The sequence below is a fragment of the Hemibagrus wyckioides genome, linkage group LG26 (assembly GCF_019097595.1).
Source record: "Hemibagrus wyckioides isolate EC202008001 linkage group LG26, SWU_Hwy_1.0, whole genome shotgun sequence".
Classification (NCBI taxonomy): domain Eukaryota; kingdom Metazoa; phylum Chordata; class Actinopteri; order Siluriformes; family Bagridae; genus Hemibagrus; species Hemibagrus wyckioides.
Window position 1 is genome coordinate 19,308,424 of NC_080735.1, and position 12,779 is coordinate 19,321,202.

Sequence of the window (12,779 nt, forward strand, 5' to 3'; positions counted from 1 at the left end):
AGAGTGTGTCTGAGGGGTGTGTGTGGTGTGTAAGAGTGAGTGTGAGGGATGTGTGTGTAAGAGTGTGTGTGAGGGGTGTGTGTGGTGTGTAAGAGTGTGTGTGAGGGGTGTGTGTGGTGTGTAAGAGTGTGTGTGAGGGGTGTGTGTGGTGTGTTAGAGTGTGTGTGAGGGGTGTGTGTGGTGTGTAAGTGTGTGTGTGAGGGGTGTGTGGGGTGTGTAAGAGTGTGTGTGAGGGGTGTGTGTGGTGTGTAAGAGTGTGTGTGAGGGGTGTGTGTGGTGTGTAAGAGTGTGTGTGAGGGGTGTGTGTGGTGTGTAAGAGTGTGTGTGAGGGATGTGTGTGGTGTGTAAAAGTGTGTGTGAGGGGTGTGTGGGTTGGGTAAGAGTGTGTGTGAGGGGTGTGTGTGGTGTGTAAGAGTGTGTGTGAGGGGTGTGTAAGAGTGTGTGTGAGGGGTGTGTGTGGTGTGTAAAAGTGTGTGTGAGGGGTGTGTGTGGTGTGTAAGAGTGTGTGTGAAGGGTGTGTGTAAGAGTGTGTGTGAGGGGTGTGTGGGGTGTGTAAGAGTGTGGTGTGTGTAAGAGTGTGTGTGAGGGGTGTGTGTGGTGTGTAAGAGTGTGTGTGAGGGATGTGTGTGGTGTGTAAGAGTGTGTGTGAGGGGTGTGTGTGGTGTGTAAGAGTGTGTGTGAGGGGTGTGTGTGGTGTGTAAGAGTGTGTGTGAGGGATTTGTGTGGTGTGTTAGAGTGTGTGTGAGGGGTGTGTGTGGTGTGTAAGAGTGTGTGTGAGGGATTTGTGTGGTGTGTAAGAGTGTGTGTGAGGGGTGTGTGTGGTGTGTAAGAGTGTGTGTGAGGGATGTGTGTGGTGTGTTAGAGTGTGTGTGAGGGGTGTGTGTGGTGTGTAAGAGTGTGTGTGAGGGGTGTGTGTGGTGTGTAAGAGTGTGTGTGAGGGGTGTGTGTGGTGTGTTAGAGTGTGTGTGAGGGGTGTGTGTGGTGTGTAAGAGTGTGTGTGAGGGGTGTGTGTGGTGCGTAAGAGTGTGTGTGAGGGGTGTGTGGGGTGTGTAAGAGTGTGTGTGAGGGATGTGTGTGTAAGAGTGTGTGTGAGGGGTGTGTGTGGTGTGTAAGAGTGTGTGTGAGGGGTGTGTGTGGTGTGTAAGAGTGTGTGTGAGGGGTGTGTGTGGTGTGTTAGAGTGTGTGTGAGGGGTGTGTGTGGTGTGTAAGAGTGTGTGTGAGGGGTGTGTGGGGTGTGTAAGAGTGTGTGTGAGGGGTGTGTGTGGTGTGTAAGAGTGTGTGTGAGGGGTGTGTGTGGTGTGTTAGAGTGTGTGTGAGGGGTGTGTGTGGTGTGTAAGAGTGTGTGTGAGGGGTGTGTGGGGTGTGTAAGAGTGTGTGTGAGGGGTGTGTGTGGTGTGTAAGAGTGTGTGTGAGGGGTGTGTGTGGTGTGTAAGAGTGTGTGTGAGGGATGTGTGTGGTGTGTAAAAGTGTGTGTGAGGGGTGTGTGGGTTGGGTAAGAGTGTGTCTGAGGGGTGTGTAAGAGTGTGTGTGAGGGGTGTGTGTGGTGTGTAAAAGTGTGTGTGAGGGGTGTGTGTGGTGTGTAAGAGTGTGTGTGAGGGGTGTGTGTGGTGTGTAAGAGTGTGTGTGAGGGGTGTGTGTGGTGTGTAAGAGTGTGTGTGAGGGGTGTGTGTGGTGTGTAAGAGTGTGTGTGAGGGGTGTGTAAGAGTGTGTGTGAGGGGTGTGTGTGGTGTGTAAGAGTGTGTGTGTGGGGTCTGTAAGAGTGTGTGTGAGGGGTGTGTAAGAGTGTGTGTGAGGGGTGTGTAAGAGTGTGTGTGAGGGGTGTGTGTGGTGTGTAAGAGTGTGTGTGAGGGGTGTGTGTGGTGTGTAAGAGTGTGTGTGAGGGGTGTGTTGGGTGTGTAAGAGTGTGTGTGAGGGGTGTGTAAGAGTGTGTGTGAGGGGTGTGTGTGGTGTGTAAGAGTGTGTGTGAGGGGTGTGTGTGGTGTGTAAGAGTGTGTGTGGTGTGTAAGAGTGTGTGTGAGGGGTGTGTGTGGTGTGTAAGAGTGTGTGTGTGAGGGGTGTGTGTGGTGTGTAAGAGTGTGTGTGAGGGGTGTGTGTGGTGTGTAAGAGTGTGTTTGAGGGGTGTGTGTGGTGTGTGTGAGGGATGTGTGTGTGGTGTGTAAGAGTGTGTGTGAGGGGTGTGTGTGGTGTGTGTGGTGTGTAAGAGTGTGTGTGAGGGGTGTGTTTGGTGTGTAAGAGTGTGTGTGAGGGGTGTGTTTGGTGTGTAAGAGTGTGTGTGAGGGGTGTGTGTGGTGTGTAAGAGTGTGTGTGAGGGGTGTGTGTGGTGTGTAAGAGTGTGTGTGAGGGATGTGTGTGTGGTGTATAAGAGTGTGTGTGAGGGGTGTGTGTGGTGTGTAAGAGTGTGTGTGAGGTGTGTGTGTGGTGTGTAAGAGTGTGTGTGAGCGGTGTGTGGGGTGTGTGTGAGGGATGTGTGTGTGGTGTGTAAGAGTGTGTGTGAGGGGTGTGTGTGGTGTGTAAGAGTGTGTGTGAGGGGTGTGTGGGGTGTGTGTGAGGGGTGTGTGTGGTGTGTAAGAGTGTGTGTGAGGGGTGTGTGTCGTGTGTAAGAGTGTGTGTGAGGGATGTGTGTGGTGTGTAAGAGTGTGTTTGAGGGGTGTGTGTGGTGTGTAAGAGTGTGTGTGAGGGATGTGTGTGGTGTGTAAGAGTGTGTGTGAGGGGTGTGTGTGGTGTGTTAGAATGTGTGTGAGGGGTGTGTGTGAGGGGTGTGTGGGGTGTGTAAGAGTGTGTGTGAGGGGTGTGTGTGGTGTGTAAGAGTGTGTGTGAGGGGTGTGTGTGGTGTGTAAGAGTGTGTGTGAGGGGTGTGTGGGGTGTGTAAGAGTGTGTGTGAGGGGTGTGTGGGGTGTGTAAGAGTGTGTGTGAGGGGTGTGTGTGGTGTGTAAGAGTGTGTGTGAAGGGTGTGTGTAAGAGTGTGTGTGAGAGATTTGTGGGGTGTGTAAGAGTGTGTGTGAGGGGTGTGTGTGGTGTGTAAGAGTGTGTGTGAGAGGTGTGTGTGGTGCGTAAGAGTGTGTGTGAGGGGTGTGTGTGGTGTGTAAGAGTGTGTGTGAGGGGTGTGTGTGGTGTGTAAGAGTGTGTCTGAGGGGTGTGTGTGGTGTGTAAGAGTGAGTGTGAGGGATGTGTGTGTAAGAGTGTGTGTGAGGGGTGTGTGTGGTGTGTAAGAGTGTGTGTGAGGGGTGTGTGTGGTGTGTAAGAGTGTGTGTGAGGGGTGTGTGTGGTGTGTAAGAGTGTGTGTGAGGGGTGTGTGTGGTGTGTAAGTGTGTGTGTGAGGGGTGTGTGGGGTGTGTAAGAGTGTGTGTGAGGGATGTGTGTGGTGTGTAAGAGTGTGTGTGAGGGGTGTGTGTGGTGTGTAAGAGTGTGTGTGAGGGGTGTGTGTGGTGTGTAAGAGTGTGTGTGAGGGATGTGTGTGGTGTGTAAAAGTGTGTGTGAGGGGTGTGTGGGTTGGGTAAGAGTGTGTGTGAGGGGTGTGTGTGGTGTGTAAGAGTGTGTGTGAGGGGTGTGTAAGAGTGTGTGTGAGGGGTGTGTGTGGTGTGTAAAAGTGTGTGTGAGGGGTGTGTGTGGTGTGTAAGAGTGTGTGTGAAGGGTGTGTGTAAGAGTGTGTGTGAGGGGTGTGTGGGGTGTGTAAGAGTGTGGTGTGTGTAAGAGTGTGTGTGAGGGGTGTGTGTGGTGTGTAAGAGTGTGTGTGAGGGATGTGTGTGGTGTGTAAGAGTGTGTGTGAGGGGTGTGTGTGGTGTGTAAGAGTGTGTGTGAGGGGTGTGTGTGGTGTGTAAGAGTGTGTGTGAGGGATTTGTGTGGTGTGTTAGAGTGTGTGTGAGGGGTGTGTGTGGTGTGTAAGAGTGTGTGTGAGGGATTTGTGTGGTGTGTAAGAGTGTGTGTGAGGGGTGTGTGTGGTGTGTAAGAGTGTGTGTGAGGGATGTGTGTGGTGTGTTAGAGTGTGTGTGAGGGGTGTGTGTGGTGTGTAAGAGTGTGTGTGAGGGGTGTGTGTGGTGTGTAAGAGTGTGTGTGAGGGATGTGTGTGGTGTGTAAGAGTGTGTGTGAGGGGTGTGTGTGGTGTGTAAGAGTGTGTGTGAGGGGTGTGTGTGGTGCGTAAGAGTGTGTGTGAGGGGTGTGTGGGGTGTGTAAGAGTGTGTGTGAGGGATGTGTGTGTAAGAGTGTGTGTGAGGGGTGTGTGTGGTGTGTAAGAGTGTGTGTGAGGGGTGTGTGTGGTGTGTAAGAGTGTGTGTGAGGGGTGTGTGTGGTGTGTTAGAGTGTGTGTGAGGGGTGTGTGTGGTGTGTAAGAGTGTGTGTGAGGGGTGTGTGGGGTGTGTAAGAGTGTGTGTGAGGGGTGTGTGTGGTGTGTAAGAGTGTGTGTGAGGGGTGTGTGTGGTGTGTTAGAGTGTGTGTGAGGGGTGTGTGTGGTGTGTAAGAGTGTGTGTGAGGGGTGTGTGGGGTGTGTAAGAGTGTGTGTGAGGGGTGTGTGTGGTGTGTAAGAGTGTGTGTGAGGGGTGTGTGTGGTGTGTAAGAGTGTGTGTGAGGGATGTGTGTGGTGTGTAAAAGTGTGTGTGAGGGGTGTGTGGGTTGGGTAAGAGTGTGTCTGAGGGGTGTGTAAGAGTGTGTGTGAGGGGTGTGTGTGGTGTGTAAAAGTGTGTGTGAGGGGTGTGTGTGGTGTGTAAGAGTGTGTGTGAGGGGTGTGTGTGGTGTGTAAGAGTGTGTGTGAGGGGTGTGTGTGGTGTGTAAGAGTGTGTGTGAGGGGTGTGTGTGGTGTGTAAGAGTGTGTGTGAGGGGTGTGTAAGAGTGTGTGTGAGGGGTGTGTGTGGTGTGTAAGAGTGTGTGTGTGGGGTCTGTAAGAGTGTGTGTGAGGGGTGTGTAAGAGTGTGTGTGAGGGGTGTGTGTGGTGTGTAAGAGTGTGTGTGTGGGGTGTGTAAGAGTGTGTGTGAGGGGTGTGTGTGGTGTGTAAGAGTGTGTGTGAGGGGTGTGTGTGGTGTGTAAGAGTCTGTGTGTGGGGTGTGTAAGAGTGTGTGTGAGGGGTGTGTGTGGTGTGTAAGAGTGTGTGTGAGGGGTGTGTGTGGTGTGTAAGAGTGTGTGTGAGGGGTCTGTGTGGTGTGTAAGAGTGTGTGTGAGGGGTGTGTGTGGTGTGTAAGAGTGTGTGTGAGGGGTGTGTGTGGTGTGTAAGAGTGTGTGTGAGGGGTGTGTGTGGTGTGTAAGAGTGTGTGTGAGGGATGTGTGTGGTGTGTAAGAGTGTGTGTGAGGGGTGTGTGTGGTGTGTAAGAGTGTGTGTGAGGGGTGTGTGTGGTGTGTAAGAGTGTGTGTGAGGGGTGTGTGTGGTGTGTAAGAGTGTGTGTGAGGGGTGTGTGTGGTGTGTAAGAGTGTGTGTGAGGGGTGTGTGTGGTGTGTAAGAGTGTGTGTGAGGGGTGTGTGTGATGTGTAAGAGTGTGTGTGAGGGGTGTGTGTGGTGTGTAAGAGTGTGTGTGAGGGGTGTGTGTGGTGCGTAAGAGTGTGTGTGAGGGGTGTGTGGGGTGTGTAAGAGTGTGTGTGAGGGATGTGTGTGTAAGAGTGTGTGTGAGGGGTGTGTGTGGTGTGTAAGAGTGTGTGTGTGGGGTGTGTAAGAGTGTGTGTGAGGGGTGTGTGTGGTGTGTAAGAGTGTGTGTGAGGGGTGTGTGTGGTGTGTAAGAGTGTGTGTGTGGGGTGTGTAAGAGTGTGTGTGAGGGGTGTGTGTGGTGTGTAAGAGTGTGTGTGAGGGGTGTGTGTGGTGTGTAAGAGTGTGTGTGTGGGGTGTGTAAGAGTGTGTGTGAGGGGTGTGTGTGGTGTGTAAGAGTGTGTGTGAGGGGTGTGTGTGGTGTGTTAGAGTGTGTGTGAGGGGTGTGTGTGGTGTGTAAGTGTGTGTGTGAGGGGTGTGTGGGGTGTGTAAGAGTGTGTGTGAGGGGTGTGTGTGGTGTGTAAGAGTGTGTGTGAGGGGTGTGTGTGGTGTGTAAGAGTGTGTGTGAGGGGTGTGTGTGGTGTGTAAGAGTGTGTGTGAGGGATGTGTGTGGTGTGTAAAAGTGTGTGTGAGGGGTGTGTGGGTTGGGTAAGAGTGTGTGTGAGGGGTGTGTGTGGTGTGTAAGAGTGTGTGTGAGGGGTGTGTAAGAGTGTGTGTGAGGGGTGTGTGTGGTGTGTAAAAGTGTGTGTGAGGGGTGTGTGTGGTGTGTAAGAGTGTGTGTGAAGGGTGTGTGTAAGAGTGTGTGTGAGGGGTGTGTGGGGTGTGTAAGAGTGTGGTGTGTGTAAGAGTGTGTGTGAGGGGTGTGTGTGGTGTGTAAGAGTGTGTGTGAGGGATGTGTGTGGTGTGTAAGAGTGTGTGTGAGGGGTGTGTGTGGTGTGTAAGAGTGTGTGTGAGGGGTGTGTGTGGTGTGTAAGAGTGTGTGTGAGGGATTTGTGTGGTGTGTAAGAGTGTGTGTGAGGGGTGTGTGTGGTGTGTAAGAGTGTGTGTGAGGGATTTGTGTGGTGTGTAAGAGTGTGTGTGAGGGGTGTGTGTGGTGTGTAAGAGTGTGTGTGAGGGGTGTGTGTGGTGTGTAAGAGTGTGTGTGAGGGGTGTGTGTGGTGTGTAAGAGTGTGTGTGAGGGGTGTGTGTGGTGTGTTAGAGTGTGTGTGAGGGGTGTGTGTGGTGTGTAAGAGTGTGTGTGAGGGGTGTGTGTGGTGTGTTAGAGTGTGTGTGAGGGGTGTGTGTGGTGTGTAAGAGTGTGTGTGAGGGGTGTGTGTGGTGCGTAAGAGTGTGTGTGAGGGGTGTGTGGGGTGTGTAAGAGTGTGTGTGAGGGGTGTGTGTGGTGTGTAAGAGTGTGTGTGAGGGGTGTGTGTGGTGTGTTAGAGTGTGTGTGAGGGGTGTGTGTGGTGTGTAAGAGTGTGTGTGAGGGGTGTGTGTGGTGCGTAAGAGTGTGTGTGAGGGGTGTGTGGGGTGTGTAAGAGTGTGTGTGAGGGGTGTGTGTGGTGTGTAAGAGTGTGTGTGAGGGGTGTGTGTGGTGTGTTAGAGTGTGTGTGAGTGGTGTGTGTGGTGCGTAAGAGTGTGTGTGAGGGGTGTGTGGGGTGTGTAAGAGTGTGTGTGAGGGGTGTGTGTGGTGCGTAAGAGTGTGTGTGAGGGGTGTGTGTGGTGTGTAAGAGTGTGTGTGAGGGGTGTGTGTGGTGTGTAAGAGTGTGTGTGAGGGGTGTGTGTGGTGTGTTAGAGTGTGTGTGAGGGGTGTGTGTGGTGTGTAAGAGTGTGTGTGAGGGGTGTGTGTGGTGCGTAAGAGTGTGTGTGAGGGGTGTGTGGGGTGTGTAAGAGTGTGTGTGAGGGATGTGTGTGTAAGAGTGTGTGTGAGGGGTGTGTGTGGTGTGTAAGAGTGTGTGTGAGGGGTGTGTGTGGTGTGTAAGAGTGTGTGTGAGGGGTGTGTGTGGTGTGTTAGAGTGTGTGTGAGGGGTGTGTGTGGTGTGTAAGAGTGTGTGTGAGGGGTGTGTGGGGTGTGTAAGAGTGTGTGTGAGGGGTGTGTGTGGTGTGTAAGAGTGTGTGTGAGGGGTGTGTGTGGTGTGTTAGAGTGTGTGTGAGGGGTGTGTGTGGTGTGTAAGAGTGTGTGTGAGGGGTGTGTGGTGTGTGTAAGAGTGTGTGTGAGGGGTGTGTGTGGTGTGTAAGAGTGTGTGTGAGGGGTGTGTGTGGTGTGTAAGAGTGTGTGTGAGGGATGTGTGTGGTGTGTAAAAGTGTGTGTGAGGGGTGTGTGGGTTGGGTAAGAGTGTGTCTGAGGGGTGTGTAAGAGTGTGTGTGAGGGGTGTGTGTGGTGTGTAAAAGTGTGTGTGAGGGGTGTGTGTGGTGTGTAAGAGTGTGTGTGAGGGGTGTGTGTGGTGTGTAAGAGTGTGTGTGAGGGGTGTGTGTGGTGTGTAAGAGTGTGTGTGAGGGGTGTGTGTGGTGTGTAAGAGTGTGTGTGAGGGGTGTGTAAGAGTGTGTGTGAGGGGTGTGTGTGGTGTGTAAGAGTGTGTGTGTGGGGTCTGTAAGAGTGTGTGTGAGGGGTGTGTAAGAGTGTGTGTGAGGGGTGTGTGTGGTGTGTAAGAGTGTGTGTGTGGGGTGTGTAAGAGTGTGTGTGAGGGGTGTGTGTGGTGTGTAAGAGTGTGTGTGAGGGGTGTGTGTGGTGTGTAAGAGTGTGTGTGTGGGGTGTGTAAGAGTGTGTGTGAGGGGTGTGTGTGGTGTTTAAGAGTGTGTGTGAGGGGTGTGTGTGGTGTGTAAGAGTGTGTGTGAGGGGTGTGTGTGGTGTGTAAGAGTGTGTGTGAGGGGTGTGTGTGGTGTGTAAGAGTGTGTGTGAGGGGTGTGTGTGGTGTGTAAGAGTGTGTGTGAGGGGTGTGTGTGGTGTGTAAGAGTGTGTGTGAGGGATGTGTGTGGTGTGTAAGAGTGTGTGTGAGGGGTGTGTGTGGTGTGTAAGAGTGTGTGTGAGGGGTGTGTGTGGTGTGTAAGAGTGTGTGTGAGGGGTGTGTGTGGTGTGTAAGAGTGTGTGTGAGGGGTGTGTGTGGTGTGTAAGAGTGTGTGTGAGGGATGTGTGTGGTGTGTAAGAGTGTGTGTGAGGGGTGTGTGTGATGTGTAAGAGTGTGTGTGAGGGGTGTGTGTGGTGTGTAAGAGTGTGTGTGAGGGGTGTGTGTGGTGCGTAAGAGTGTGTGTGAGGGGTGTGTGGGGTGTGTAAGAGTGTGTGTGAGGGATGTGTGTGTAAGAGTGTGTGTGAGGGGTGTGTGTGGTGTGTAAGAGTGTGTGTGTGGGGTGTGTAAGAGTGTGTGTGAGGGGTGTGTGTGGTGTGTAAGAGTGTGTGTGTGGGGTGTGTAAGAGTGTGTGTGAGGGGTGTGTGTGGTGTGTAAGAGTGTGTGTGAGGGGTGTGTGTGGTGTGTAAGAGTCTGTGTGTGGGGTGTGTAAGAGTGTGTGTGAGGGGTGTGTGTGGTGTGTAAGAGTGTGTGTGAGGGGTGTGTGTGGTGTTACTTTTGGCTAATAGATAGTGTAATACTACTGAGTTCATATACTGTAGCAGTAAGAAGTACACTTCTTTATTTTTAATGATTTCCTGCTCAAAAGTATTTTATATATATTTTAACAATGTTTTTTAAATTAACAATATACATAAATAAAACATTATTGAATAATCTCCACAGGCTGCACTGCATATTTTCCTTCTTTCCTCTCAGTCACAGAGTTTCAGGTGGAGATGATTCCTGATACAGTTGTTGAAGGAGATGAAGTTACTCTCACATGTAAAACCACCTGCAGTCTGACTGAGACTCCAACATTCACCTGGTACAAAGATGGACATTATTTCTCCTCCTCGAACCCGCTCCGTCTGCCATCAGTCAGTCAGAGGGATGCAGGCAGATACAGCTGTTCTGTACAGGGACAAAGTTATCTCTCCCCTGCTGTCACTCTTAATGTACAATGTAAGTACAGATTGATTCATTCACTCATTAAAACTAACAACACTAAAAGTTCATGCTGAATCCACATGTAAAATGAATCCCATCAGTAATGAAACAGTAACAATCAGTAATACAAGTACATATGTTATGACATGGCTCTAAATTATTGTTCTGAACACAACAGTTCATCAGCTGATATGAAGTTTCACTGGATACTTTCTGATCAGAGTTGTACACTAGACTATAAGAATATTAGCATGCACGCATGTTAGCATAGCTGCATACTAACTGACTAGAATATATGAATATTAGCGTTGCTGTTTATTAGCATACTAGCAGCCTAGCATTGTTGCATTCACAAACACTAGCATACTTTAACACTAGAACACTCAAACATTTAACTTTCATACACACCTGTATATTAGCAAACATACTAATTTATTAATCATTTCACTAACATCAGCAAAAGAACATATAATTAATTAAAATTAATTAATACATTTAACACTGATTTTTTGACATTTTCTGTAATTTCACATCTGTTTATTTTACATAAATGCATGTGACAATTCAGTAAAACATTAAGTAATGATGGCTTTTATAATCTGTCTGTTAATAAAAAGAGAGAGAGAAAGAGAGGAAAATCTTCATAGTGTGCAGTTTGTGGTTCTTTTTCTAGATCCTCCAAAGAGAGTCTCAGTGTCCATCAGTCCCTCTGGTGTGATAGTGGAGGGCAGTTCAGTGACTCTGACCTGCAGCAGTGATGCTAACCCACCTGTACAGAGCTACACCTGGTATAAGGGAAGATACTTTATAAGAACAGGAAAATCCTACACCATGAACAGGATCAGAGCTATGGACAGTGGAGATTACACATGCAGGGCTGAGAATAAACACGGAGATCAGACATCTACTGCTGTGTCTCTGAATGTCCTGTGTGAGTTAAACATAGTTCACTACATTTCATGATATAACTTCTTTACCCTCAATAACCTGAAAAATAATGAAGTGTTTTTGTATCCTTACCTTCTTGTCTGTTTAAGATCCTCCAAAGAATGTCTCAGTGTCCATCAGTCCCTCTGGTGAGATAGTGGAGGGCAGTTCAGTGACTCTGACCTGCAGCAGTGATGCTAACCCACCTGTACAGAGCTACACCTGGTATAAGGTGAATGAAAGCTCACCTGTAGGATCTGGACAGAGTTACAGCTTCACCTTGACCTCCAGCAGCAGTGGAGGGTTTTTCTGTGTGGCTCAGAATAGATACGGGAGTCAGAGATCTCCTGCAGTGCCTCTCACTTTAAATTCTATTACAGGTATTATAAATAATAATCTGTACCCATTACATTGATAAAGGTGATAAAGAGGTACAGCTGATTAATATTTATCTGTACACAGGGAGGAGTGTAGTACTGTATGTAGTTCTTGGAGTCATTGTGGGATGTGGATGTTTACTTGCCATTGTTGGTGTTTTATGTATAAGGTAAGCATGTGTATTTTTCATCAACTTTTGTTGAATATCTGTAGCATGAACCATCTAATTATTGTTCATTTTTAGGAGAAAGAGAACAGGAAGGTCAGGTGATAATGCAGAGTCTCGTCAGGTAAGTGGACTGTAACTGGACATTGGACAGTGTGACTTCTGCTCATACTTACCTGCAAAACATCACAACAGATAATCAACACTAGACCCAGATCATAATGAACACGAGGAAACAGCAGACTCTAGGCACTTTTCATCACTAAACATAGTTATAGTAGTAAATGGATAGATATTGAGGAATTCCTCAAAACACCAAACACATTCTTTATAATCTTCACACAGAACGTTTCCTGCAGTCCTACTGATGACACATACACAGCTCTTGATCTTCAGACCAGGTCCAGTGACGTGTACGACACGCTTACAGTAAGTGTATTCAGAGACACACTTCACTCAGACATTCAGATCTGAAAAGAATCACTAAGAATGATGAACACATGATTTATTTCTCTTTCTCTCACACAGACGGTTCACCCGAACCTTCCTGATTCTCAGTCCATCTCTCATGATTACGAAAATGATCCAGTGAGCGCTTCCATTTGTTCATCACTGAATATAGTACCAGGCCGAAGGAAGCTTTAAAGCCTAAAATATTTTATTTAAAGCTGTTAAAGCCACATTGATTTAATGTTAGTAGGATATCACATGATATTTCCTACATCATACTAGAGAGAGAGAGAGAGAGAAAGAGAGAGAGAGAAAGAGAGAGAGAGAGAGAGAGAGAGAGAGAGAGAGAAAGAATGATTCAGTTTTTTTAGCTGTGGATTTTAGCTTTATGTATTTTGAATAAATTTTGTATATATAGAATTTTTCATTTCATATATTTCTCTTCACTACTTTCTGTACTAAATACAATTGCATTTATAGATTATTTCATTTATTTTTATTTTTATTCCATTTATATTTATTTTTCTTGTTATCTAAAACAGTCTCTGGCAAAAGAATTTTATTTGTTATTAAAGTTTATCTTATCTTATCTTATCTTATCTTATCTTATCTTATCTTATCTTATCTTATCTTATCTTATCTTATCTTAAATTGAATCCAAACTTTCCATTTATGAATATTAAATTGTACATGACTGCTTGTGGTTTTAATGAATGTTTTTTCTACATGTGTACTATAGGTTTTTATCCTGTTTTAATAATCAGATTGTATATTTTATCTGAAAAAATGTGTACTGTTGATGTTTTGTACGTTTTATACAATAAAGTCAAGTATGATGTACAAACTCTTAGCATGGTTTCTGTATAATGAGATGGGTTTGGGCTTGAATCATTATTATCCTATACATACACCATGAAATGAACCTACACTCAGTCACTAATATACTGTAATGTCATGATATAACATGGGATTATCAGACAGTTTATTACAGCATAGCAGCTACTCAGCCTCTCTTCCACATTAACTGTATCTGACTAGAATTTTCTATATCACTATCAATTACAATGAATTATAATTATTTAAAAGTCTGTTACATGTTCATTCCATGTTGTAGAAGGTGCTTTTTGTTGTACAGCGTGTTTAAATTTTTCAAAAAATGTACTCATTTTTCATAAATCTAATTCTAATCTACTTTAATCATTAAATAAAACAAAATTTAATCTTTAAATTTACTCATTTACACTAATTCAAATCTAAGACTATTTTAATCCATAATCCAGAGTTAATGTTAATCTTTACTTGTTTTTCTTTACATATATTAATCTCACTTATTTTAATCTGTACATAAGCAATATAATAACAGTTATCAGCTATGACAAAGTTAACCACATGATGAGAAGAAGTTTAAAATAGCAATTATTTATTTTATACCTGGGTTTCATTG

At 47.1% G+C, this 12,779-nt stretch overlaps 1 protein-coding gene across 1 annotated transcript in view; it reads left to right on the top strand.

Moving 5' to 3' along the window:
* The window catches only part of LOC131346704 (uncharacterized), a 37,703-nt gene that overhangs the window by 10,321 nt on the left and 14,603 nt on the right, over positions 1–12,779 (top strand). Inside the window, exons 4-10 of the mRNA XM_058380280.1 lie at positions 9,184–9,429; positions 10,088–10,345; positions 10,452–10,721; positions 10,804–10,888; positions 10,964–11,009; positions 11,231–11,314; positions 11,414–11,513. Coding sequence (XP_058236263.1) covers positions 9,184–9,429; positions 10,088–10,345; positions 10,452–10,721; positions 10,804–10,888; positions 10,964–11,009; positions 11,231–11,314; positions 11,414–11,513 — 1,089 coding nt within the window. The remainder of the gene's footprint in view (positions 1–9,183; positions 9,430–10,087; positions 10,346–10,451; positions 10,722–10,803; positions 10,889–10,963; positions 11,010–11,230; positions 11,315–11,413; positions 11,514–12,779) is intronic.